Here is a 26,483-nt window from a genome sequence, read left to right as displayed (position 1 = left end):
AAGATAATTTCAACTCAACTCTTCCTCTCTGACATCAGATCCCAGCCCACCTTTAGCTTCTCTGGCAGTTTCTTGCAGTGTGTCCTGTCAAGACTGTGCGAAAGAGGCAGGTTTCAAAGCCAAGGCTAAGAATGGCCATGTCAGGTCAGGCTGAAGTTGTGTCTATCCTGGGTGTGTTTCTGGTGTTAGTGAGTAGGGGATGCTTATTGAAGAATGTAGGAACTCAACACTTATGTGATCCTTCCCTATTAGTAAAGTGGAAAAGGGATCCCAAATAATTTAGTTGAAAACAAGTCCTTTAAATTAGGCTTGGAAAGAATGGGGTTCTTGAGTTGTGTGCTAACTGTCTGTATTCCACTTGAATTGCAAGACCTGTAACTGATTTCTACAATTTTAACCAAGCAGCAGAGTATAAACCAAGAACTTAGCCAGGTCTTCCTTTAAATAGGTGCCCTTGTCTGCTCTCTATTAATACCAAAGCTGTCATGGTTTTCCTTATGAGATCTGATGTTTCCATGGCTCTTGGATTTTTTCCTCTCCCATTACTCATTATGAGGTGCTGGTTGATATGTTCCATGCCAGATGTAGCTTTGATTCATCAATGCTGAGTAGTTTAACAAAGATTCCCAAATCCTTGAGAAGTAGTGAGATAAAAGGCCTCATACTAGTAATGTAAAACTGTCCTTTTAGTGTGTTTCTGCGACAGTTCTAAAGCAAAAATCTGCTATTCTAATGATTTGGGCATGGAAATGCAGTAGCTGTGGTTATCTTGATTTGAAATACATAGTTGGGGTGCTGCATTCAGGTGTGCTGAAAGCACTCCAACCCTAAATTAAGAAGCCAGCTCATTAAATATTATTGACTGGCTTGCCGTAGCTCTGGGCTTTCAAGAGTAGTGGGAGGAATAGGGGCATGATATTATCCAAACATTTGAAGTGTTTGTTGACTTGAGGTTTCTTTGCTGCTTGGTCATGGTAATATTTTTAATACCTGGTTGTTTAGTGATGTCTTTTTGCATCCTGCCTTTGTGGATTGCACCTGTTAGATAAAACCACTGGCTCCACTTTCAAATGGCTTAAAAATAACAAAATCTCTCAGGATTTAATGACTGCGTCCTCAGCTTGCTTTGGTCAGAAGTAGACTAAATTTTGCTGAAGTGTGAGGAGCTTTGTGTGTAAGTGTCAGCTTTCCTGAGCACAGGGTTACAAATTCATTCAGATGCTTTTCAAATTAATGATCCAGGGAAAGCATTTGGTGTTACTGGAGACTTGCTCTGCTGCATACCAAACTTCAGGAGCTTTGACAAGCCTTAATGAAGGTTTGTCCCAGGTTCTGTCGCACGGGAACATTGGACTCTCGGTGGTTGCAAACATTCCTTCACAGAACCTTTAATTTACAATGTCAAGTTTGTTGTAGAAACCAGAGCAGCACAGTTTCAATGGAAAAAGAGCACCACAAGAATTTTAAACAGTGAAATGTCTCAATGAGCTAAGTTTTGTTCTATCCCCATTAGGAGGCACGAGAACAGAAAGAGGATGATGACCTCAAACGGGCCACGGAATTAAGTCTACAAGGTGAAACTTAAATAAGTTCTTCCAGTATGTTGCTTTTAAGAGAAAACTGATATGTGTGTATGAGTGCAGCTCCTGCCTGTCAGTAAGACAGCTGGGATTCATGTTCTTTTGGTGTGAGCTTTGTTGTGTTTGGCGCTCAAGGTCAGTTTTTCTTGTTCTTGGTTGTGGAAGCAAATGCCAGGAAAAACTTAAGCTGAAAAATTACTTACTTCAGTCTCTTGAGCTTTCAGTTAGATATAAGATATATAGAGAGATATGTGTAATATATTATAAGCAACACATATAATATACATTAATTAATAATAATAATTTAGAGAAAGCACAGCAAAGCCAGCATGCTAATGGCCGGAGTCATAGGGATTATTTGTTACTTGCTTTGCTATTTTAGGGCTGATTAATGAATGCCCTAGCCTTGCCTGGAAAAATGAATCAGTGCTGTTTCTATCAGATATAGAATGGGAGGGGGACAGACCTCACTGCAAGGTATAGCTGTTGGGGGTGAAGAAAGAAACCCAAAATGTGCTATCTGTCTCCTCCAAGTCCAGACAGTGCTGTAGGCCTCCTCAGGCACTGTTTAACATTTGTGTGAGGCTGGCATGCAAGTGATTTCATACAATCTGGCAGAGCAAAGCATAACTGAGAGAAAAATCCTGCTCCAAAGAGGGAGAGGGAGGGATAATAAAGTATTGTGTTAAGATACTTGGAGTTGCTCAGGGCCTTTTAAAGGCCCTCAGTTGTTACTGGATGATCCTGTGTCAGCCCCTGAAGAGAAGTATGTTGAATGCTGCTTAGGCATCCCTCACCCTAAGCTCTGGCAGACTAAGTGACCAGTCCTTCTTGGGTTTTCCTTGATTCATATCCAGGAAGAATTCAAGGCTTTCATCCCCTTGATTTGCAGTTGCTTGGCTTAAACACGAGCATTTCCTTGCTACTGTCTCGTTTGTAAGGCATCAGGAAGCAGCTGTTCAAGGAGAGGTACATCATCTTGAATGCAGAGCTGGTCATATTTGTCTTATGAGGGATCCCAGTGATGCCATGAGCAGAGAACCAGTAGTCATCCTGGCACCATTGGTGAAGTGGCCTTGAGCAATTCCTGTGGGAGGTGCTTCATGCACAGACCTACCAAAGTGGCTGTTTCCAGGCTCTAGTCTACCCTACAGCCCAAATGAGTGTGGAAAGCAGCAGCAAAGGATTCCCAGTTAAGTAAGGAGTCATCTGTAAACTTCCCAAGAAGATTATACTAATCCAGTGACTGATGATTTAACAGGACAAACAGTGTGAGAATCTCTTTGGCACAACAAGTCCATCACAGCTGGCGTGATAGTCTCTTGAAAACAGATGAGAAAAAAATCCTGAGCAGTGTCCTGTTAATCTCAACTTCTCATCCACCTGGGACTCCATAGCTTTAATTTAACTGGTGAAAGCATAGCTACTTCTCCTAATGAGAACTGTACAAAATCTTAAATTAGTTGGGTAGCTGCAGAACCCCGGGAAGTTTGGAACAACATGTACAGGGAGCAGTGGTGCCTTCCGGCTTTTTACAGAAAGCTGTGTGCATTTTGCTCAGCCAAGCAAACTGGAAGTTCCTGTGGTGAGCAGCCTTCTTACCATTGAAAACAATGAAAAGATGCCTGCTGCCAGCAGTAGCATTTTGATGCCAGTTTTAATTCAAAAATACACTTTGTTAATGCAAGTTATAGTTTAAAACTGTAATTCATAGCTTCTTGTTGCAGGAACTTGCAGCTCGCTGACCAGACTGGCTGTCCTTCTTTTGCTGTCTGTCCTGTCTGCAGCCCACTGGTGCTCCAGAGCCAGTTGGGTGTTAACTGCTCTTTTATCACCCAGCTGTCATTGCCATAGTGCCCTTTTGGGAAAGTATGAGGGACATGGTGCTAAAACTAATTCCAAGATGCTTAACTGTTGCTCTGACAAGTTGGAAAAGGGCAAGAGCTTTTATTTGGAAATTCCAGTATCCTCTTGTTTTCCTTAAAAATGAAGCTTGAAATTTTATTACGCCTGTTTGTGTGGGTAGATATATCTCAACCTGTTGTAAATTCCTGTGTGGTCTACAGCTTCTCATGCAGTTATCATTGTTTCCTTGCTATCTAGAGTTTAACAGCTCTCTCCTGGACAGCATTGGCTCTGATGAAGATTCTGGGAATGAGGATGTTCTGGACATGGAGTATTCAGAAGCTGAAGCAGAAGAGCTGAAAAGAAATGCTGAGGTGTGATCCATGATTTCAAAAGCCAGCTGAGAAATATAGCTATTCTTTGTAGTCTTGAAGGTAGTTTTACAGAGCAGGTGTAGAGGCTAGAAAGGTATTTTATATTCTAAAGTGAAAACATAGAAAAATTCTATATGTAAGTCTTACTGTGTTATTTTGATTATAAAAAAAAAAAATTAAAAATCAGCTGCAGAGGCCTTCTGAGTTTCTCTAAGATACTCTCTTTAACAGTATTGTCAGTGAATTCTAGAAGTAACATTTCCTGGTCAAGAGAGTATTAAAAAATAAGTTGTCAAAGGCCATTGATTAGAAAGAGCATGTTTCCTGTATGTAAAGAGGGTGTTGTCCACTGACATTACAAGTGCAGGATGAGAATTTGGGCTACATATCTGGTATTGGCTGTTGAATCTGTGTACCATTATTAATGGCATGTCTTTGATATTTCAGAAGTAAGCTTGGTGTTCCTTTTTGGCTTTTCTGTTTATTTGCTGGATTAATTCTGACATCAGTGGAAGTTGCTCAGGAAATGGTTGTTTAGAAAACTTTGCAGTGTAGAGCTCATGTCAGCATCTGTTCTGAGGTCAGAGAGGCTTGCTGATAGATTAAATACACATTTCCCACTTCTGGAAGCACTCCTAGTTTGGTTTGAACCAAGGTGTCCATTTCTGTAATCCTTCACTGTTTTGCAGCTTTGAATACAGTAGCCAAAGTTGATATCTCAGGTATAATTCATCTTGTCCATAAGCTATGTGGAGGGGAGGGAAAAAGAATGCCTGAAAGCTTTAATTGTACTTTTTTTTTTCCCCAGACGGGAGAGCTCCCTCACTCCTATCGTCTCATCAGCATCGTCAGCCATATTGGAAGCACATCATCTTCAGGTAAAAGATGCCACATTTTATTCTTCATCTCTTACCTAGCTTGAAAAATTTGTAATACAGAATTGCCATAGCATAATTATTTATAGGGAAGAATTCAGCCAGCAAAGCAAATCTTCTGTCGTGACTTGCTGATGGGGGAGCAGGTTGGGGATATCATGGTGCCTGACAATGGCACGCAGGAAACTTACAGCTTATGGGCTCTGTAGAATTGCTTGTGCTTGTTACCAGCTGATTGAGGGACCAGGATCTTAAGGGTCTTTTAGCACTTAAATCTGACATAGGTGGCTGGACCAGGGTACCTAGCTAACCAGCTCACTGGCTGAAGTGTAGCATGGAAAGATGTGCAGAGAAGTTATGTCTGCCCCATTCCCAGAAGTGTGCAAAGCCAGGTTGGATAAAGCTCTGAGCAGCCTGCTGTAGTGGAAGGTGTCCCTGCCCATGGCAGGCAGTTTGGAAGAGGATAACCTTTGAGGTCCCTTCCAACCCAAACCATTCTGTGATTCTGTTGTTAAGGTCATTATATCAGTGATGTCTATGATATCAAGAAGCAGTCCTGGTTCACCTACAATGACCTGGAAGTCTCTAGAACTCTAGAGACCACCGTTCAGTGTGACAGAGACCGAAGCGGATACATCTTCTTCTACATGCACAAGTAGGTGTCTTGGGGAATGTTGGTCCTAGAAATTACCTGCTGCTTGTGAGGAAGGGGGCTTCTCTTCTTCCTCTGGTCCTCTGCTGGGATGAAAATGTCTCCAGAATGACAAAATTTAAGTGCTCGGAGTTCAGAGGTGTGGGATTGTATGTCAGTAATACATAGTGTTTTAACAAATGCATTAAATTGTATTTTAAGAACGGGATTCAATGTCTCAGTGCATGTGTTACACCAGGAATCATAATGGAGCTTGGGTTTTTCCTTTAAGTGCTGTGGTATTTGTAAATGCTCTTACCCCTGCTCCTAAGTTGTGTTGTTGCAGCCATGGTCACCTCATGACACAGCCAAAATGAGATTTGTAGGCAGAAATGTTTTCAGGCACACAGACCTGAAGAAGGTTTGTGTCCCATCTTGTATGCTGCTGCTTGGAGATGTGAGATTAGACATCTTTCTTTGCCAGAATTTGTAATGCTTGAGTTTGTGGAGTAAATCCAGTTGCTGATTCCCTCAGGGCTATCTTATGTAATGATTTGTTGTTGTACAAAATTTTCACTGTTGGTCTTTCCTTCTGTTCTAGAGATATCTTCGATGAGTTACTAGAAACAGAAAAAAATGCACAGCCACTTAGCATGGAAGTAGGAAGATCGGTTCGTCAGCCTCTGTGAAGAGCAAAACACCTTGTTCCTCCTGAGGAGCAAGGAAGATTCTGAACTTGTGCCAGCCTCGCAGGAGTAACAAAAGAGCTCAGGGCCAAAACATGAGACAAAAGGTAGAAGTATGGGATGCTCGGTTTGTTGAACCATCTGTGCAAGTCCTGGGCCTGAACTTTGTGTTCAAACTGTGACATCCAGAGCAACCCTCCTGTGGTGAAATTTTCAATGTTTCTCAAATGATTTTGTCAGCATGGAGCCTTAAAGAGTTGCAACAAGCCACAAGACTACAGCTGCTCATAAACTGGTTTAAAAAATAGTGCAAAAAGAGACTCGACTTTAAAAGCCCATTCACCTGTGAGACGTGAGTGGCAAAGTTTTACATATCACTTGGCGCTTTTGTTTTTTTTCTCCAAGAGCAATTTAAGCAATAGACTGTAACCTGGCGTGTGTTGTGTTAGTAATATTCACTGGAAAGCCAGATCACTGAGCAGGCTCTTGCCAGTCATCTGGCTAACAGGCATTTTGGAATCACTCAAGCTGATGCGTTGTGACATTCATGGGTTTGTAAGCACTCTGCGATTTACGTGCGGTTCCAGGAAACAAACTGTCGGTGCTGTGGAATGTATTGATACCTGGTGGCAGCTCTGTTGTTTTTTTACACCATTCACTGTCGTCCTCATTTAGACGTGAGATTATATATGTGATTTCTTTTGTTTTACAAGTTCTGTTCTTTGATTGCATTTTCTCCATGAGGTTGTTGCACCAGTGCCGTTTGGAGAGGCGAGGTCTCTCGTTGGGTGTGCTGTGTTTCACACTGGAGTTGTGTTGCTTAGGGCTGCTCCGATGTGACTCTGGGAGAGCTGAGTACCTGGAGCAAGCAGAGCAGTGGCAGGAGGTGAGCGACAATTCTGGGGGGCAAAGAATGTTCTGGCATTACCCTTCCTGTGAAGCACCTGGCACTTGAACTGCTCTGTGGTTGAACCGTGGTCTTGCCGTGGTCTTGTGTTACCCCAGGGTAAGAGGCTTTGTACTGCAGCCATGTCTCCATTCTCCTCTTTGAGGAGTGCAAGAGTGCTCAAACTGTGAAACTCAACCAGGTGGAAAGCTTTCAGAAGGCCCTTGCTCAGCGTTAACAGAACATGGTTAGGAAGAAGTGATGCTATCTGCTGGGTTTAGGAGCATGATGCTCCTTTTATAGCTTGTTTCAGCAGTGGGGGGAGAAGCCTATTAAGTTCATTTTTTTTCAGCACCTTTGCACTAATTAAGCAGGGGCAGATGTTTCCTTTCACTGATATGTACTCATTTCAGAGAAGCTGTTGCTGTAAGCAGAGTAGTTGCTCTTGTTTTGGCCTCTAGTTCTGATTTTTGCAGCCTGAGTTTTAGAGATTAAAGATTTCTTTAAGGAAAAAAAGCAAGAAAATCACCTTTTTTGCCGTTGAGATATTTTCTGAGTTTTTAAAACTATCATTAGGAGTTTCTCAGGAATAAATTGGCTGCAGCAAAGCAGACAAAATCATCGATTTAGGAGACAGCAGGCACCTTTCACGGGCACTTCCACACTGGAGTTTATCTCGGCAGGGTGTGTTACTGCCCTCAGGGGCCTCTTCCCACTTGTGTGCAGCAGCAGCAAGTGACAGCGTCGGTGTCCTCTCCACCCCGAGCACTTGGGGGACCCTGGTGTGGTGAAGACTGACCTCCCTCCCAGTCCCCAGGTGGGACGAGCCCAGGGGCCCTGGTCATGGTGGCATCTTCCTGGTCTCTGAGCCAGCAGCAAAGGCTGGGTTGTAGACATGCCAGAGTGTTTATCTGGTGAGATGCAGCCCGAGGGGTGGGGGGTGTTAATTTATTACAAAACATTATGCTTTGCTATTGTCAATACTAATTTTGGTCGAACTCTGGGTGACAGGAAGAGGTGGTGAAGTGGGAGTTGTCCTTTGAACTGATCGCCCTGCGAATGTGATGGACTGCTCCGTCCAGAGGGCAAACCTGTTTTCCCCAAGCACATCCTATGCTTGTGCTGTAAATAACTGGTATTCCTGTAGTATCAGAAGTCAGCTCTGCTTTTTTGGGTGGCAAGGTTGTTTTTAAAAGGCGCTGCACTCCAGTTAATTTATAATAAAAGCAAACATAGCCTGATTTTTCAGTGCAGTAATTTTTGTTTAAAACCAATTTTGTTTGGATCAAGGTGCAAAAGCTGATGCTTGAAAACAGTGTTCCTTGTTTTCTGAAAAGTTCTTGCTTGGTATTCTAGTCTTTAAGAATTTGCAGACATATACTATAATTTAAGCTTTTTTGTTTGGCATAATGCAGCTCAGTTGCACCTTCACCTGGGCAGGAGTGTCCACAGAGCCCCTTCCTTGCAGAAGCCAGCTTTTTCCTTGCCCAAGAGCAGGGGGGAGGATGACAGGTGTGTAATTCTCAAGAGACGTGCTGCCCACCAGTTGTGTCATTCCCACTGCTCACGCTGTTGCAGCAGCAAGTTCAGTAAGCCCTTCCATGTGGGATACCTGTCCTTGGGTATAGGTGGGTGAAGCTTAGTTGTGGGCCCTGAAGGTGTACTAGCTCTTCCTCAGTTAAACATTTACCCACTTCTGAATCAACCTAGTTTAGTACAAATGTGATTCAGCAGAGAAACTCAAGGAACTCCCATCCCTCTGTTCCTTTTGTTGCTTCATTGTCTGACTGATAATTTGGTCTTAATTTACACCCCTAATCTGAGAGGGGCAGAGCTTTCGTGTCACTGAACTGGAGCTTGTGTGTGGGTCCCTGGGGAGCCCTGGCCAGCAGGGCTGCACAAAGAGCCTTTGCAAAGCAAGGACTTTTCCCAACTGGAGCAGCAAAGTGGGACTGACGGGAGGAGAGCGCGGAGCTCTGCAACACCTGCGGCCTCGGCCTCGCCTCGCCCCTGCTCGGTGCAGCACAGATAAGATCGCCCGTGCATCTTCCTTCCCGTCCTGCATCTGAGGAAGGGCTGACTGCCAGCTCAGCACTTCCTGCTTCAGTTCACCCTGGCACGAGGCAGGTGGGGAACATCGTGGGGCTGGGAAGAACTCATCTGCTTTGTTTTAATGGAGCTAATTATCCCTGGAATTGCCCGCCAAAGAGAGAAAAAAGGGTGCAGGACCCCTGGTAGCTGCTGTCCATGTGGTTTGCTGCCAGACTTTGGCCTTGCTTCCTGCTGGCTTCTGCCTGCACCCTGACTTTCTGGTTCTTTACACTGTTGATGTGGAGCAGTGCTTTTCTCTGTGTTTTAGCAGACCTGTTCCTCTCTATTCTTTACAGTTTTTGCTCTTGGGTTCCCCCTGCCCGTTTTTAAATGATGTGTAGATAGATTTTTGTGAAATTAAAACCTCTTTATTAACCCTCTATTGATTTGGGATCTTATTTCTGCTGGCTCTTGATGGGCACTGCACCTCTGCCTCCCCTTTTGCATTGGGACTTTGCTCGGTTGCCTGGGAACATCCTGTGTGTGCTCAGTGCCCCTCAGCACATGTCCATCCTGGCCCCCCTGAGAGAGATAGATCTCCATGGGGGACATCTCAGTGCCCCTCAGCATCCCTGTAGAGCCCAAGTAGAAGGGAGACGCCCTCCTCCGCTCCTGGGTCCAAGGACAAGTGATCGGTGGTGTCTGTCCCCACAGGCAGTGTCCCCTCATTTACCTTTAGTACCACACGTATTTACTGCAGTTCAAGTGATAAGGCAGGGAGTGGCTCCAGCTGTATACTGGACCTTTAGCCCGGAGCTGCAGGTGCCCGGATGGGAGAGTCCTGGCTCCCCGAGCATGCCCAGCCTGTGCATCACCTCTGAGCACAGTGAGGTCAAAGGAAGGCCTCGGAGAAAAGGAGTTGAGGGTCCTCCCTTGTGCTGCTGGTGCCCAGTCAAGACCTGTGTCTCCCTGTGTGCCAGCTCTTAACCAAATAACCCCCACACCTGGGGCTGGGCCTTGGGGTTGGAGGAGAGAGACCACAGCCCTATTTTTCAAACTTATTTTATTTACTAAAGAGATGGGATTGTCCCTGTGCCCAGGGCTCTGCCCTAGAAGAGTCCTTTGTCCTTCTTGAGCTTCTGTTGTTTCCACAAGGGTAGGCTGCTGAAGGCAGAGCGGCTCATGCCAAAAACAGCCTGGAAGTCTGCATCGGAGAGGTGGTCCTGGGGCCAGAGAAAGGAGGCTGAGCTGAAGAACTGGGAGAGGGGCTTTCCCTGTCTCCCCCTCCAGCATCCGCCTGGCCTCATCTTACCTCCTTCCTGCTGGGATCCACACCCCGGGGCAGGTCCTCGGCTGCGGTGTTCACCAGCACATCCAAGGGAAAGGTCTCCAGTTTGGTGGGGACAAGAGTGGTGGAGGCAGTGAAGACCTCTTGCTTGGATGTGAGCACCTGAATGGGGGGTGCAGAGTCACATCAGAGCCTGGCCCAGGGATGGAGGCACCAGGCTGGCTCCAGGTGTCTGCTCACTGAGGATCTGTCCTTGTAGCTCCTCCTGTCACCTGCCAAGGGGATGGGAGGGCTTTCTGAGCCCCCACCCAGCCCAGCTGCCTTTCTCCTTGTGCCACTTACTGAGGTGAGCTGCCCAAGGCTGCTCTCATCGCCCAGCTCAGCTCTCAGCGTCTCATAGGATTTCTTGTCCTGGGAAGGAGACAAAAGTGCTCAACCCCTGAGCATGCACAGGGGTCAGGCCAGCTGCTGCCCACACCCTGGAGATGCTTCTGGGGCCAGACCGACATCTGGTCCCTTCTGCAAAGGGACTCCCTGGTCTTTCAAACCCCCCCCCCCCCCCCCCCGCCATGACTCACGTCCCAGTTGAGAGGGTCCCAGGCCAGGAACCAGCCGGTGAAGGTGGGGGGCTCATAACCCTGCTTCACCACAATGATGGGGGTGTCAAGGTCACGCCCACTGGGGTGGCTCCGCAGGTACTCCTGTGCCATCACTGCTGCCGCCTCCTTCTCTGACTCATTGGCGCCTTTCCCAAGCCAGAGGAAAACCTGCAATAAAGTTACTGTGTCCACCACTGGGGTGAGATGGAGCCCTCTGGGGCCGTGGTTGGAGGCACATAGCCTCTGTCCATGGGGAAGGACACTGGGAGTCCATCCTCAGCATTCCCTGGAACAAGAAGGCCAGAAAAAAGCACCATGGGACCACACAGGCAGGTTTCCAGCCCCCCATCCCACCAACTGTGGCTGATGCAGGTCCTCCAACCACAGGAACATCAACTTGTGGGATCAAAGGTCTGTCCCATGCTCCATGCTCCCCTAGCTCACCTGCTCCCAGGTGTCTAGTAGGTAAACATCACTCTCCTCCAGGTCATCCTGGGTGAAGTCTATGATCTCTGTGGCCAAGAAGGTGCCTGTCTTGTTGGAGCACTCAAAGAGTCGGGGGGGCACAGAGGGGTTCTCCTCCTGCAGCCTGAGAGGGGTCAACGTGATGGGAATGAGGCTCACCCCGCTTGGGGACTGGTGGCCCATCTTACCCCTGGCCATGGGTAGGGACAAGACTGGTACCTCTTGCTACTGGCATATTGGGACTTGCCCCCCAAGGCCAGCCAGAACTCAGGTGGTTCCTGTCCTTCTGCAATCACTGGCTTCTCCATCTTGGAGATTATGTCAGCCACAGTCTTGGCCATCTCACGTTCATCCCCGCTGCAGCCCTGCCAGGCAAGCACAGCTGCTCCATCACTGGCCCAGGCCAAAGAGGAGGAGGAGGAGGAGGTGGGGACAGTTGTGTTGGAGGTGATGGCACCCATGCCAGTGCCCAGCAGTACCCACCTTCCCATACCAGAGGTAGCAGCAGCTGGGGGTTTTGAGCACAAAGACATCATTGGAGTTGAGGGAGGAGGCACGGACAGGCACCTCGAAGGCCTTGGTGTTGTACTCGTTGGTGCCATGCACTTGGAAGAGGCGGGTGGAGGGTGTGGGCTCTGTGCTGCCCGCCCGTGACGTGCCACCCTGGGGGACAGGGGCAGGAGGTCACCACCGGTGCCACAAGCTCGCTCACCTGCCCATGCCCCAACATCCCTGTGCTCACCGCATACACCACCATCTTGCCCTTGAAGATGGCCATCAGATGGGCCGGCTCCTTGCCCATGGTGACGCGGATCTGCACGGGCTCGTTGTTGTACTTCTGGTCCAGGGCGACGGCTTGGTAGGCAGAGGCGGCCAGCTCATCTGTGCTGGCTTGGCGGCCCTGGGCAGGGCAGAGGGGGCTCAGCACCCATCACAGCCCCCCTTGCCCTCTTGAGAAGTTATGTTCCCAAGGGGCAGAGCACCCCCAGTCCAGGAAGGTACAGCCCTGTCCCCCACCCTTGGGGCAGTGACCTGGAGGTCTCACCTGCCAGATGTAGATGATGCGGTTCACCTTGGGCCCCACAAAATAGGTGTAGAGCACCAAGTAGCAATCCCCGCCATAGAAATGGCCCAGCCACTTCTTCTCTACAGGCACCAGCTCATTGTTCTCCACACGCCAGACCTGGTGGGACAGGGATATACTGCTGTCAGAGCTGGTGCACCCTCCTGCCCTGCAGACCCTGGACCCCACAGCATCCCCTGGTATAGCAAAGGGGGTACCTGAGAGGGTCATACATTCTTCCATGGCCACCCTACCTCTACTTCTCCAGATCCATCATCCACCATCTTCTGCTGGGCAGCCATCTGGGGCTTGGCGTGTAGTGTGGTAGCGTCAAACTTCACCTGCTCCACCTTGGCTGTGGGGAAGGGCAGAGGCGTGAGCCAAATCCCTTTGGGTCACAGGAGCTCCCCATAGCCTGCCCATCCCAATCCAAGAAGTCCTTCCACGTTGGAAGGAGACACTCACCCACTTTGCCCACAGTGTGGGTCTTGCCCAACCCACTGCTCTGGTTGGGGACAGTCCATTTTTGGAAGAGCTGCCTGAAGATGGCTGACTCGGACCCATCATTCTCTGTTTCCACGCTGGTGCTGTCTGGGTAGTTCTTGGCTTTGATGAAGCCCTGGTGGGATCCAAACACAGACTGTGGGCATGAAGTGCCTGGCACTCCAGGGAGCAGTCAGGCTATCGCATAACAAGCCCCTAACCCAGCACCCACCAGTGCCCTGCTCATCGCCTGCTGCTTCTCCTCCTTGTTGGCATTCTTGCCCTTCCAGACGAAGATCTTGATACCTCCTTGATCAAGAATGTAGCAGTCCTTGAAGAAGGGGCAACAGCAGAAATTAGGACTTTAGGCAACTCCACCAAATTCAGCTTCTGAAGGATTAAAGCTGCCAAGGAAACTGGGCACCCCCAAGCATCATGTGGGTGACAGACCTCGTGCAGGAGCATGTCTTGAGTTAGGGGTCGAACTGCCACCTCCTGTATGACCAGGTTTCCACTGGCGTTGGAGACACTGACAGGAGAAAAAGAGATGAAAAAAGGCTTAGAAACTGGGTTGGAAAACCCCATCCCCATTACAGGCTGGTAGGGTTTAGTGGGGCTGTCCCCTCCCCATCCCCTTCCCCAGCCAGATCATGACACAGATAGTACCCAGGGGCCCTCTGGCTGTGCCATGGTGGCAAACTGGTTTGCAGCTTGCCCTGCCAGGCAGCTCACTCATGGCCACAAGGAGGGACAGAGGGGTGTCAGATATTATGGGGCCACTGAGGCGCATTGCCACAGCAACCAAAGGTGATGCTTGCACGAGCATCTCTATCGGGTACCAACCCTCTTGGCAACTGGGTTTCCTCTTGCTCCAATGGCACCCAAAGGACTTATCCCCACCCCTGCTATAGCTTTGACCCTTCTTGGTGTCTGTCCATGGGGCTGGGAGTTGTGGGACATAGCAGAGATGGCTGCTGGCTCCCTCTGACACCATGGAAAATGCCCCGTGCATAACCCACCCCCTACAACTCACTGGTAGAGCTTGAGGGAGGATTTGAGTGTCTGGTCCACTTTGGCATCAGGGATGGCAGGCTGGATGTCCCTCTTCTCACCCAGCACATGCTTAAGGACCTTCATGAGTCCTGGTGAGGCATCCTCATCCTCACCATCCACTACGCCCACCTTGGCACGGCCCCCACGTTCCCGGTCCCGGATATCCTTGGCCAGGGTCATTGCCTGCAGCCAGGGGAGAAGGTATAAGTCCATGTGAGGGAGGGGGTGGCTGGTGACCCCCCTTCCTCCAGGAGGGGATCTTGGGACCCACTGGCCATACCCTCAGCCTCTCGTTTCGGTTGCTCTCAGGGCCGTTCCACTGGATGATGAGCTGGCCAAGGTCAAGCAGGAATACGTCTCCTCTGTTGAAGCTTTTCCAGCCCATCTCCACCTGCAGCAGGATGGGATTGAGAAGGGTGGGTGTCAAGCAGCAGAATGCCTGGATCCCCATGGCTCTGCAGCCTCTCTCACTCAGAAATATAGGCCTCCAGCCTATATTCCTCCTCCCTACCCTGACAGGGGCTTTCTGGGGAGCAGTTGCAAGGCAAGGCAGCATCATCCCACACCCACTGCATGCCATGCTTGAAGGCAACTGTGTCTGGGGGGAGCTCTGGCTTGATCCCAATCCAGACTCCACACATCCCATGACTCACCTCTCCTGCCACCACATTCTTCTTGCCCTTCACATGCAGCAGTCGCTGGACGTTGTAGGTGTTTGTCTCCACATGCTTCATGCCTGAGGCCACCCCACCCTTCTTATAGCTGGGAGGGGACAGACATGGTGTCAGCCCTGGGTCCCCCTCCTCACACCACTGGGGTCTCCCTCCCACCTCTGTGCACAGGGAGGTGTTTGGGGTACACACACGTGGTAACAGACAGATGGAGCCCAGCTCCAGATCCTCCTTCTTCCTCCCCCACCTCACTGAGACAGAGCTGTCCCCATCCCCACTGGGGATGTCTCCACAGGACCCCTCCCCACTGTCACCCACCACGGGAACAGGTCCCCAGGGGTGACCAACATACACTAGTCCCTGCTTGAAGTAGGCGCGGAAGGTCTCGCTCTCGTGTCCCTGGGCCTCGCGGTGCTGCACGGCCACGGAGCCCAGGTGATCATCCATCTGGGTGGTGTAGATCGCAGCCGCCCCCTGCTCATCCTGGCTTGACTCCTTGCCCAGCCAGTAGTGGATGTCGTAGCTGAAGTTGCTCCCCGACTTGCGTGTCTGCAGGATACCGGTCCCCGCTAGAAGAGCCCCTGTGTCCCCAGGTCACGCTGGCCACAGACATCCCTCCCTGCACCCAGCCCCCTGAGGGCAGAGCCCATTCCCAGTTCCCTATGTGACCCCTGACTGCCCTACCGACAGCAGGACGTAGCAATCCCCCTCGTAGAAGTTGCCGTAGCTTTTGGTGGGTACAGGCACCATCTCCATGTTCTGCAGAAGGAAGGGAGACATCAGCCCTGGTGGGGAAGCCCCCAGCCCAGCCCCATGCACCCCACTGCCCCCAGCACCGGGACCTGCTGGGTTTAGCCCTGGATGCTGCACTGAGACCCCCAAACCCAGGTACTGAGGACACAAAGGGAGGATCTTCCCTCACAGAGACACCCCCAAGGCAGCCCCAGTGATGTGTCCCTGTTCTCACCTCAATTCGCCATATCTGGATGCCCGGCGTGGTCTTGTTCAGGGTCCTGGAGACTTTGGCGCTGAGCTCCACCATGGTGACAGGTACCACCGGCAAGGGGACCTGCCATCGTTGGCAACACCCTCGTTAATGGCAGGCAGTGTCATTAAGAGCTGGGACACAGCCAACCTGCTGTGCCATCTGCTTCCCTGCTTGTTCTGCAGAAAGCCCAGCTGTAAACCCCCCTGTACAGAGCTGCACGGGGCGAGGGGACCCCAGCACCGCGGTATCAGGTCTGTGGGCACACAGGTGGGGCTGCCATCCCCTCAGCTTGCTTGGCACCGTGGCTAATGAGTCCGCACCAGGGTCCAGGCTGGGAAGGTGCAGGGTCCCGTAAGTGCCCCAGTGCCCTGCCCTGCCTCCAAGCACAAGACAGGGCAGTGCAGGGCACCCACAGCACAGCAGCTGCAGCTGGGTGACACTGCTGCACGGTGGCCTGTTCCTCCCCAGGACCAGCAGGAACTGGCCCTGCTCAGCCTTGTCCTGGCACGGCTTGGCATGAAATGGAACAGCATGACATGGCCACTGCTCACACACACAACACACACAGATCCACACACACTCACTGCCTGCTTCAGACTCTCTGCTTCTAAACCCCCCAGCAGATCCATGCCCCGCCAGAGAGGGCACATCCTGGCTCCACAGGGGTGCTGAACGCCAGTGCTGCCAAGATTGTCCACAGCCATCTCTGCCAGGCTGATAGTGCTCCCCTCAAGCAGGCAGAGGGGCTGAGTCAGGCAAAGCCACCCTGTGCTCCCTGGCTGGAGGCTGGCAGGGAGTGCTGGCATTGCCCAAATGGGAGGTTTCTGCTTCCCAGCCCTGTGAGACCCCACCTGGCCCCACTGTGCTGCCCCACAAGCACCCACATCCCATACCTCAGTCCCAGGGGAAGCATATCCCGTAGCACAGCCCCAAGATGGAGCTCAGGTGGGTCCCCAAGCCCATCCCCAGGCTAACCTGATGCCAGGAGTGGTGGTGGCCATGAGACATGCTGTCCACCCCATGCCCACCCTCCCCTCACCCCACCCCAACCCCTCACCTTCCCTGCAGAGCTGGGTGCACAGGTGAGCGCACCTAGGCAGAGTGCTCAGGTGCCAGCACCCAGGAGACCTTTGTTCCCTCATGTCCCAGCCTTTGCTCACCATATAAGGGCAGGGACAGCCCAGAGTCAAGGTCCCCACAGCCCTCCAAGACTTTGTGGCACCTAAGAGCCCCGTTACTCATGGGGTGTTTCCCCCCAGATGCTATTGCACCCTGCCCACAGGCTGGCTGTGCCCAGGGTGGTTCCTCTGCCCTCCCCAGGCCTCTTCCCCTCTTGGCCCCTGGAACTGAGTCCATGCTGAATTTTTTTTCTTTTGCACTCCACCAAGAAGTTCTATAAAGTGGGCTGGACCAGGACACGTGGGCATCAGCCACAAACAGAGGTGCCTTGATGCCATGAGGATGGCCACTGTTCTTAATTCCCCAGACCCTAAAATCCCCAAACCCTCACAGACATGGAGCACTAAGACCACGGAAATGGGGTTTTTTTGGTGCCTCCTCCCCTGAAAAAGGTTCCATGAAGTGACAGCAATGCAGCATCATCTTCCTGGGGCATCCCCATCCCACCCCCTAACTGGCACATCACCACCCTGACCACGAGACTGTTCCCAGGCTGTTTCACACCCCAGCTGGAAGCCAAGATCCCTGGTCACTCCTGGCTTTACCTCCCTGCCTTAGGAGTCTCCACAGCCCCGAGGTCCTCTTGGGGATGGAAAGGGGGAACAGAGATGGGACATGGGGCTGGGGCCTGGGGAGACAGGACAGGACATGAAGTGGTGGCACGGCTAAGCCCTTTGCCCTGTCCTATGCCCCCAGAACCCAGTCCCAAGGGTTGCTATCTGATGATGCCCTTGATGCTGGCAGAGAGAAGGGACTGAAGTGGCTCCCAGTCCTGAAGGTGGTCTTAGGGAAGGACCACGGCATCCACAAAGGTGGGAGGGGCAGGAGTCAGCAGCCGGCAGACCCCGGGCTTCCTGTCCTGCTCCGAAGTCTTCCCCAGCCCTGCGGGATTGCTGCAGCTTTATCTTGGCTGCCCTGCTGAGCCAGCAGTCCTGGCCAGCAGCGCTGCGAGCATCCTGCAACCCTGGGCTGCGCTGGGCTGCAGCGAGCCCCAAATCCTGCCTGACGGTCCCCCCGCAAGGATCCCACAGTGATGAGACGGGCTGAACCAGAGCAGGGGCCCTGTCAGCCACAAACAAGGGGGTGTCCTGATGCCACAGGGGTGGGCTCTGCTCTGCCCTCCACTCCCTTGGCTCCCAAACCCTCCAAACCCTGCCATCGAGCTCCTGCCTCCTGCACCCCACACGAGTGTCCCCGTGGAGCCCTTACCTGCTGCAGAACCCCCAGTGGGGCTGAGTTTGGGGTGGGGTGGAACACCCGGGTGGCCGCTGTCACCCTCCGCTCAGTGGCCGCGTCCCAGGGCAGAGCCTGGCAGTGTGGCACAGGGGTAGGGGACCCCTCGCAGGCCCCAGCGGGCTCACCCCCTCTCTGGGCCCCCCAGCCAGGCCACTAATGAACTCAGTAATTAGTGCAGCCATCAGGGAGGACAGAGATTTCATTAATGAGGGGAGGCACAGGGCCAATGAGGGTATGGGGGAGGGGGGCAGCTAAGAGACATTCTCCCCAGGAACCCAGTGCCTGCATGTTGGCAGCAGACTGCCCGGGATGGCAGGGAGGGGGTCACAAGTTGTCCCCCAGGTTCCCCCCAGTCTATATGGGGAAGGCCTGACACCTTATTTGGAGCAAACACATCTGAAGTCTCAAAGCTGGGAAGGGAGCAGAGCCCATGTCGTAAATTTACCCCCTCCTTGAGAGGCAGGATACTCATCCCTGTGGCACCAGGGGCCTTTTCCCAGGAGGAGGGGGAGGGAGTTTGGATGGAGGTGCCAGGGCAGCCTGGGGGGCTGTCCTCCAGTGTGAGGGTGTCCCCTTGGCACCAGGCAAGGGGTGGCACCTCAACCCTGCAGTCCAAGGGTGCTTCTCTGGCACTGACCTGCAGCATGCCCCACTCCCAGGGGACTCGGGGGATCCCAGGGCTCCGTGTCCCCCTCACTGTGCGCAGCCCTAGCGACACACATGTGATGTGTACCCGTGCCCACACATGCACACACTCAGGACTACGCTTTCCAAGATGGTTTGACAGCTTTAATCACATGAAGGCACTTGGATCTGGTACCCCAGCCCTCCCCAGCCCCCCATGCTGCCTCTGCATCCCCCAGACCTCCCAAAGGTGCCCAGGGCAGGGCCATACTCCTCGGATGCCGAAGCACCCACAGGCACTCGCTGGGCAGCGGCTGTGCTGGCGCCCTTTGACTTGTCTAATATAAAGTGCTGAGTTCAAGCCTCCTGGCAGGGCAGGATGAGGCCCGGGGCTGGCAGGGATCCAGGGAGCTGTGCTGCACCAACCCCCAGCACAGGGCAGCGGGTGTGGGTGGGGCGGGGGGACCCCTGCTTACCCCCGGGAGCAGGGCAGTGCCGGCAGGAGCCGGCTGAACAGCACCGGAAAGCTAAAACCCTTCACACCCACCCCCCAAATACTGCCCCACTCCCTCACTCCCTTTGCTGGCACAGCGGTAAAAAGGCACCCATGATTTTTTGGGAAACCATTGCTTTTCCCTCTAAAAAGATATGAGGCATTGTCCATATTGTGACATTAAAAAAGGCCTGGCTGAGCTCAGGCACCCCAGAAAAACCCTCCCTGAGAGCCCCCAGACCCTCAAAGCTGGGGGACACCCTGGCACAAGTCCAACCTCACGGGGGTCAGGGTAACCCCAGGCTATAGGGGAGGCTGCAGTGTCCCCCACCCCCTCCCAGCTGGGGGACTGGGGCTGGGGCAAGGCTGGGAGGGGCACATTAAGGCTGGTATGGGGGTCCCTCTCTCCGAGGACTAGCAGCCTTTGGTGAAGCTGCAGATGGATAGAGTGGAGGGTGTGCCCCCCGCACCACGGGAGGGGACCCTTCTGTTGGTGACTAGAGTGGCTCCCAGTGACACAGTATAACTGGAGAGGGGGGGAGGCCACCTCCCCCCCAAAATGAGAAAAAACCGAAGTTGGAGGGGGCGAGTAAAGAGCCCCCCCCAGGCACACCCCTTGCAGGGCTAAGGCAGAACAGAGACTCCGTGTCCCAAGGCACGTGGGAGGCATTTGTGCCCAGGGGCTCAGCCCTGAGGCTGGGCTGCCCCTGCAAAACACAACCCCTAGGTGGGGGCAGCAGGCATGAAGAGAGGCAAGGACATGCACCCCACGAGGTGGTCAGCTGCACCCAGGGCAGAGTTAAGGGTATGGTGGCAGCCCTATACACCAAGGCCAGTAAGACTCCCTGCGTTTTTGGAGGGTGACAAGGTGTTACCTGTCCTGTAGCCTCGGCAGATAGAGGCCAAGGGCTGCCAGCCTCCCAGCAGGCAGAGTCAGGATGGAGGGATCCAGTCCTCCCAAAGGCAGTGGAAAGCAGCAGCTGCTGACCCCACCCACCCCCAGTCGGGGGACAGAGGGGAAAAAGGACCTGAGAACCGTTTTGTGGAGGGGGGACACAGGTTGGGGGGGAAGGAGGCAGGAGTTGGACAGTGGGGGAGGATGGGACCCCCTCAATAGGTCCTCAGCACAGCAAGGCAGTGGGTCACCCATGGCCCCTCTTCTCTGAGAAGGCGGGCACCCAGCTTCCTGGCAGGGGCACCCACATCTCCCACCACCAGCAGGCACGGAGGGCACCCGCACCCACTGGGGCTGGGGAGGATGATGCGGGGCACACCGGGACCCTCCCTCCCCCATAATAAGGCACCTGGCTCCCCCGGTGGTGCCCCTTCGCAGCACCCGGAGGGTGGGGGGGCCATTAGCTGTTAGTCCGCTGCTTCTTGAGCACTGCATACACGTCCTCCACCTTGCTGAGCCTCTCGAAGAAGGGCAGCAGGTCCAGCAGTTCCGTGTCCGCCATGTTATCAAACCAGGAGGCCACCGGCACCTGCAGGCGGCACAGGGGACAGAGTGGCACAGGGGACAACGCTGAGAGAGGGTCCCCCACCGCATCACCTCCACGCGCCGCACAGCCTCGCCCTGCGCGTACGTACGGCATTATCAGGGTGGAAGATGTAGGATGCGGGCGAGTTGTCCACGATGATGATTCGGCGCAGGTCACGGCCCAGGCGGCTCAGGTCCTTCACGTAGTTGCCGCGATGGAAAACACAGGATTCCCGGAAAAGCCGTGCCCGGAAAGCCCCCCATTTATCCAGCAGATCAGCCACAGGGTCCGCATACTATGGGAACAGGAGGGGGACCACTATGACACACCACGCCACCCTGCCCAATGCAGTGACAATGGCATCCAGCTCTCCACTGGTGCCAGGTCTCACTGTGCCTCAGTTTCCCTGGGCAGTGCCTTGGAGGGGCAGGTAGGGAGACTGCCCAGTGCTGGTGCTGCCTGTGGGCACACAGGGGACAAGAGGCCAGTGATGCCTGCAGGTGGGCATGCAAGGGAGCTGTGCCACTCTAGGGGTGTCTGGCAAGGGCTGGGCGATGCCAGGGCAGGTCAGGGGCACCCACCTTGGCCAGGCTGGCAGTGAAGAGCACACACTCGAAGAGCTCGCCCATGCGCTGTAGGAACTCGTCCACGTGCGGCCGCTTGAGCACGTACACCTGCGGGCACGGACAGAGGGCAGCGCGCTGCTGGCGCTGGCCACGGCTCACCCAGCACCCCCATGTCCTCCCCAGGGGACACCTGTGAGCCCACACCCAGCCAGCGAGCAGCTCCCTGGCCACACCTCTCGGGAGCTGCCTGTGTGGGCTGGGGGATGCCATAGCCCCACAGGAATGTCCAGGGTGAAGTGTCTGGCCGGCTCCAGAGCCAAGTAACCGAGAACAGGCTGACTGCCCAGACCACAGCCTATCCTGGATTACTTGAAACTGGGGCTGGCCTCTGCAGGAGGGCAGCATGCAAGGGCACCCCTCACCTCCCTGCCCTGCAAAGAGAAGGGCACCCACCTCTGCCCTGCAATGTGCCAAAGCTGGCACCTGATACTCCCATTACCCCTTGGTGCAGAGCACTGGGATGACTCCCAGTCCTCGGGGAAGTGGAACAATGCCCCCCTCCCACCAGGCACCCACCCCGTCGTTACCTGGTGCATGATGCCATCGATTTCCACAGGAATGATGAAGTCGGCGTTGTTCACTGGCTGGGGAAGGGCACACCAGGATGAGCACTGGGCACTCCAGGCACCCCCTGCCCAAATGCTGCCTGCTCTATGCTCACCATGCACCCCTGCCAGCCCCGCAGCCCCCTCACAGGGACACCCCAACTGACCCAGCCAGGCTGTGCTGGGTGCTGGGCATCACTTTGTGGGAAAAGGGCGGCAGAGCAGGTGGGGGAGCATGTGGGGGAGAGGTGTGGGGTGGGCCAGGGTGTCCCCCACCTTGAAGGAGCTGTGTACCAGGGTCTCATCCAGGTCGATGACCACGCAGAGCTTGCTGGCATCCTGTGGCTTGATCTCAGGCAGCAGGTGCTTGACAGCAGCCTGCAGCAGGGGGACACGGGTCAGCAGGGTATCCACAGGGTGGCCAGAGGGGGCACTGGGAGAAGTGACTGTTCACCCCCCGGTCCTGGCCACACAGGGGAGGCGCAGGGGATGGTAGCCCATCGTTCCAGGCTGGGGGTGTGGGGTTACCTTGGGCAGTGCCCCGTTCTCCTCCACCAGCAGCGGTGCGCCGGTGGTGCCAGTGCAGGGCTCCCCTTCATCGCGGCACAGGCAGCAGAAGAGGGACTGGAGAATGCTGCGGCTTCGAGGCTTCTTGGCAGGGGTCTGGGTACCTGCGGGAGGGCAGAAGGGGGGTGAGGGGTACCCCGGGGTACTCCCAGCACAGCACTGGGGGCCAGGTGAGCCATGTTTGGCTGTTGTCCCAGAGCCCCCGTGCCCTTATCAGACCTCGACACCCATCCGGTCGGCCTTCCTGCCCTGCCAAGCAACGGTGCCAGGGCAGCGTCGCTGACAGCGCTTGGTGACCACCCACAGTCCCTCACCCGGCACATCCCACTCCACCAGTGACCCCCGTGGGCCCCCCTGCGTGGCCGGAGACCCTACAGCAGGGCGCTGGGCTGAGCGCGGGGGCAGCCGTGGGTTCGGGGCCGGTCCCCGCTGTCCCTCCCGGGGGGGCACAGCCCCACTCGGGGGGGCGGGGGTGGGCATGGGGGCGGGGTCTCTCCGAGGGAGGCGGGGCTTACGCCCGTTCTTTTCCCCGCCTCCGACAACTCCCTCGTCTCATTGGCTGACTCCAGTGCACCGGAGGCGAGAGGCCAATCAGGACGAAGCGCCCGCCCTTGGGCGCCGTTCCCGCCGTCCCCATTGGCGGAGCGAAGGGAAACTGAGGCAGAGGGGTTGCCCCTGCCCACCCCGTGCCCCAGGGGCAGCGCGACGGCTCCAGCGGCCCCACCGCTCCCGGGGCCGGGTCCTGCCGCAGCCCGGGCCGGGGTGCACCCCGCCCTGGCTGTGCCCCCCTTCAGACGGGCCAGGGCCCCGAGCCCTGTAGTGGGGAGCCCGTAGGGCATGAGCTCCCCCCACTGAGGACGGGGCCCGTTCCCACGTTTGCTCCTCCTGGTCCTGGCAGCTTCCCAGGCCAGGGAGACGAGCATCGGCCCCCGAGAAACCCCCTTCGCCGGGTGGAGGGGACGCGGGGAACGGGACGCCGGCATGCAGCAGGGTGCTCGGCTCCCTTCCTGCCTCAGTTTCCCCGCCGGCGCTGCGCGCACCTCTCGCCCGGCTCCGGAGGAGACAGCGCAGATAATCCGAGCAACGCCCCGAGCCTTCCAGGGCACCGCCGGGCTCCGAGGGCCCGGACCACGGCCCCCCGCGCCCGGGCGGGTGCAGACAGCCCCGCTCGCTCCGAGCTGCAGCCCCAGCGCATCTCCCCAGCCCTCGGCGGCGGGATGCAGGGGGGCGGGCTGAGGCGGCGCGCAGCTCATCACACCCTCCGGGAGCAGCCCCCGCAGGCCCCCAACCCCCCGGGGACCTCCCCCTCTCCCGCACAGGAGGGGGTGAGGGGGAGTGAAATCCCCCTCCGCGTTACCTTTCTCCTGAAGCGGGGCGCTCCCCTCCTCCCTGCTAACCTGGGCGATGATGGACTGGTGCTCCATGGGCGCCGGGGAGGGGGGGTGGGAGAGGGCGGCCCCCCCCGGCGCGGCCCCCAGGGGGGGAGGCGGGGCGGGGGCCGGCGGCGGCGCGGGGCGGCGGGCGCGGGAGCGGCGCCGCGGAGGAAACTTTGTTACAACATGGAGTTTCCTCCGCCCGGGCTGGGGCTGCAAACATGGATCCCGGGCGCGGTTTCAAGGAACCCCTTAAAAGGGCAACGACGGCGGGGGGGGCCCTCCTCCTTCTCCCTCCTCCTCCTCCCCCTCCCGGCACCCGCGCCGCCCGGGAGGAGTGGGGGTCCCTGGGAGGGACACCCCCCTTGCTTCATGGTGGCCGTGCAGGGGTCCCCGACACGCCGCCGGTCTGTCCCACACTCCCCCGCCCCGAGTGAGAGACCATGGAGAGGGGGATCAGTCCCGCTGTCGCCCCACATCCAGCTGGCAGCCCGGGGATCCCTCTGCAGCTGCCCCCGTCATATGTACACGTCCCGCCATGCTGGGTGTCCCCTGGAGCGGGACCCTGAACGAGCGGTTCAAGGGTGGGGGGTCCCCATTACCCCCCGAGGGCACATCCCGCATCGCCTGCCCTGGCCAGCCGTGCGGGACAACAGGTGCTGGGGGGCTGCACCAACACCCGCCGCTTTTTTCTAGCTCTCTTTCTCCTCCAATCTCCCAATTATTTGGGCAATTAGTAAGTCTTATATTATCAATACATATATTTCCCCCTACAATTCCTTCCCTCCTGCCTTCGGCAGGGAAACGGGGCTGTTTCCAGGCACTTTCTGAAAAGCGACTCTTGACGGGAGCTTGTGGATGGCACAAGTCCCTCAGCGGAAATCCGCCCCCCAAGCCCCTCGAGTGCAGCCTCCTCCAGCCCCCTCCCCTCGCCACCCCTGCAGGGCTCTGCCGGGGCGGCCTCTCACCGCCGTGCCCCCCAACCCCGCCCAGGCAGCGTCCGGCCCTGGAGGTGCCCTGTCCCGGTCACCACCCTCGCCACCTCGGCGGCAGGAGATGCTGTGCGCTCTGTCAGCGCTACCTCGAGGGTGCAGCAGGTTGGAAATTTCCCATCTGAGCTCATTTGAAATCTTTCCACCTCTCCCACCTGCGGTTTGGGAACTTCGGGAGGTGAGATCGCCTTTTCTGGCCCAGTAGGGACGTGACACGTGCACACAGGGGAGCACGCTAGGGAATGGGGTCCGGGACTGGGAGGCGCCCCCACAGGGAACTGCGATGCTGCGGGGCTGCCGGAGCTCTGGCGCTACAAAAGCCGATTTCCACCTGCAGTTCCCGCACTGCTCCACGCGGAACATCCTGGCACCACGTGCCCCCGCGGAGCCGTGGCAGGGACTGTTGGGAACAGGGAGACTACAGCCTGCCACCCCCTCCGCCGGTTCTGATGGCAGGCAGCGGTCGTGCCTCAGTTTCGCTGCCCCTCCTCAGTACGGCAGCCGCCTCCCACATCGGGCAGCCACCACCGACTCCTGGCGCAGCAGGAGGAAAAGGAAGAAAGAGGCTGTGCTTCCTCTGCTCTCTATTTTGGGCTGACCTCTGTGCTCCTTTAGCCCAGGTGGATCTGGGTAGGATGTCTGCCTCATCCCCAACATCTGGCTGGGCTGGGCTGGGCTGCTGGGGGATGCTGCTTTCTGTGGGGACAGCGGCAGAGGCCACACACTTGTCCCCTGCAGGACCCCTGTCCCTTTGGCTACATCATCCCCCTCCTCCTCCTCCTCCCTCCCTGATAAGTCCAGACAGGCCCTGTTAGTTCTCCAATTAATGCAATTAGAAAAGTCTCCAGGCCAAAGCCTGCAGCACTAGCTGGAGCACCACTTCCAGTTCCACTGCCTGCCTGGGGGCAGATTGAGCTGGGGAGCTCAGGGAGACGCTGGCCCTGACCTGGGGCTGTGGGACAAGCCCAGGCCAGGAGTAGGCAGAGCCCAGCTGGGTTGTTTGGGCTGCAGGGTACGGGCACAAGGCAAAAAAGCATCAGGCTACACTCCATCGGGCACTCAGGGACCCTTCTGTCCCACCCCACTGCACTTATACTGGGGTCCTGGATGATTCCCCCTGTTCTTTAACCCAGCGCTGGCCCTGGGAGCTCTGCCCCACCAAGAGCAGCCCCATGGCCGAGGGAGCACAGGGAGAGAGGTCTTGGAGTGGGACACTTCCTCCTAAAGGTTGGCTGGAGGCAGGTGTCCCTGCGCTGAGGGTGCTCTGGGTTGCAGGCTCCAGCTAGACCACAGCAAATCCCACAGGCATAACCCCGCAAACCCCAGTCCCTCCAGCCTTCTGCCTGCTGACGACCATCCCGGTGCCCCCCCCGTCCCTTGGTGACCTCCCCCCCGGGCAGGTGCACCCCGAGCTAGGGGCGTCTCCTGCTGCTCTTCCAGTGGCTCGGGCCGGCTGCGCCCCGGCGGAGGGGGAGCCCCCGCCTTCCAGTGGGCCCCACAGCGCTGGCCCCTCCTTCAAGCAGCCAGAGGCCGGGCCAACGCGGAGGCGGGGGGGAGGCACCGCCCCACCCCGTCCGCCATCGCCCTTTTAAGGAAGGGGACATTCTTCACATAAACAAGCGCGGCCCCCGGGAGCGGGGGGGGGTGGGTGTCCCTTCCCGGAGCGGGGGGCACGGGCTGGGAGGGGTGTGCGGCCCCCAAAATCCCAGCTCCAGCCGCCGGCCGGCGGGGGTCGGGAAGTGGCATTTTGGGGGGGGGGGGGGTCCTGGGGAGAGGGGGGAGCCTTGAAACAGCCAGGGAGCGTCTCGCAAGTGCGGACCGCGGCGGGGGCCGAAGCGCGCTGGGACCC

The 26,483-nt window shown here is 55.7% G+C and overlaps 3 protein-coding genes across 3 annotated transcripts in view; 1 reads left to right on the top strand and 2 right to left on the bottom strand.

Moving 5' to 3' along the window:
- Nucleotides 1-9,348, top strand: part of USP37 (ubiquitin specific peptidase 37) — a 33,685-nt gene extending 24,337 nt beyond the window's left edge. Inside the window, exons 19-23 of the mRNA XM_068195547.1 lie at nucleotides 1,514-1,574; nucleotides 3,684-3,799; nucleotides 4,608-4,677; nucleotides 5,191-5,329; nucleotides 5,907-9,348. Of these exons, the coding sequence (XP_068051648.1) occupies nucleotides 1,514-1,574; nucleotides 3,684-3,799; nucleotides 4,608-4,677; nucleotides 5,191-5,329; nucleotides 5,907-5,994 (474 nt within the window). The 3' untranslated portion in view covers nucleotides 5,995-9,348. The remainder of the gene's footprint in view (nucleotides 1-1,513; nucleotides 1,575-3,683; nucleotides 3,800-4,607; nucleotides 4,678-5,190; nucleotides 5,330-5,906) is intronic.
- A 606-nt stretch (nucleotides 9,349-9,954) lies between these two features.
- VIL1 (villin 1) lies at nucleotides 9,955-16,658 on the bottom strand. The gene is made up of 20 exons (XM_068195549.1): nucleotides 16,576-16,658; nucleotides 15,498-15,599; nucleotides 15,215-15,289; nucleotides 14,883-15,079; nucleotides 14,513-14,621; nucleotides 14,140-14,250; nucleotides 13,840-14,042; nucleotides 13,257-13,335; nucleotides 13,039-13,137; nucleotides 12,789-12,942; nucleotides 12,578-12,678; nucleotides 12,306-12,443; nucleotides 12,003-12,161; nucleotides 11,744-11,923; nucleotides 11,480-11,625; nucleotides 11,240-11,384; nucleotides 10,775-10,963; nucleotides 10,539-10,607; nucleotides 10,221-10,358; nucleotides 9,955-10,131 (listed from the first exon to the last, which is right to left on the bottom strand). The coding sequence occupies exons 2-20, from the start codon at nucleotides 15,570-15,572 to the stop codon at nucleotides 10,018-10,020; spliced, it is 2,481 nt and encodes an 826-aa protein (XP_068051650.1). The 5' UTR covers nucleotides 15,573-15,599; nucleotides 16,576-16,658; the 3' UTR covers nucleotides 9,955-10,017.
- A 3,607-nt stretch (nucleotides 16,659-20,265) lies between these two features.
- Nucleotides 20,266-23,829, bottom strand: CTDSP1 (CTD small phosphatase 1). The gene is made up of 7 exons (XM_068195546.1): nucleotides 23,627-23,829; nucleotides 22,231-22,373; nucleotides 21,979-22,080; nucleotides 21,685-21,741; nucleotides 21,113-21,205; nucleotides 20,641-20,826; nucleotides 20,266-20,534 (listed from the first exon to the last, which is right to left on the bottom strand). Exons 1-7 carry the CDS (start codon nucleotides 23,691-23,693, stop codon nucleotides 20,406-20,408), a joined length of 777 nt encoding a protein of 258 aa, XP_068051647.1. The 5' UTR covers nucleotides 23,694-23,829; the 3' UTR covers nucleotides 20,266-20,405.
- Between the last annotated feature and the right edge of the window lie 2,654 nt (nucleotides 23,830-26,483).

The sequence above is a fragment of the Anomalospiza imberbis genome, chromosome 7 (assembly GCF_031753505.1).
Source record: "Anomalospiza imberbis isolate Cuckoo-Finch-1a 21T00152 chromosome 7, ASM3175350v1, whole genome shotgun sequence".
In the NCBI taxonomy this organism is placed as follows: Eukaryota; Metazoa; Chordata; class Aves; order Passeriformes; family Viduidae; genus Anomalospiza; species Anomalospiza imberbis.
The sequence above is the reverse complement of the archived record's forward strand: the minus strand, read 5'-3'. Positions and strand labels throughout refer to the sequence as shown.

What these genes read in the sequence shown, in the direction of transcription:
- VIL1 (XM_068195549.1), bottom strand. Translation starts at nt 15,572, where the DNA reads ATGGTGGAGCTCAGCGCCAAAGTCTCCAGGACCCTGAACAAGACCACG. An exon ending in GCTACCTCTGGTATGGGAAG is followed by an intron (nt 11,626 to 11,743) that starts GTGGGTACTGCT and finishes CTTGCCTGGCAG; the next exon opens with GGCTGCAGCGGGGATGAACG. An exon ending in GGGACCCTCTCAACTGGGAC is followed by an intron (nt 10,608 to 10,774) that starts GTGAGTCATGGC and finishes TCTCCTTCCCAG; the next exon opens with GACAAGAAATCCTATGAGAC.
- CTDSP1 (XM_068195546.1), bottom strand. Translation starts at nt 23,693, where the DNA reads ATGGAGCACCAGTCCATCATCGCCCAGGTTAGCAGGGAGGAGGGGAGC. An exon ending in AGAACGGGGCACTGCCCAAG is followed by an intron (nt 22,081 to 22,230) that starts GTAACCCCACAC and finishes CCCCTGCTGCAG; the next exon opens with GCTGCTGTCAAGCACCTGCT. An exon ending in TCTTCCACCCTGATAATGCC is followed by an intron (nt 20,535 to 20,640) that starts GTACGTACGCGC and finishes TGCCGCCTGCAG; the next exon opens with GTGCCGGTGGCCTCCTGGTT.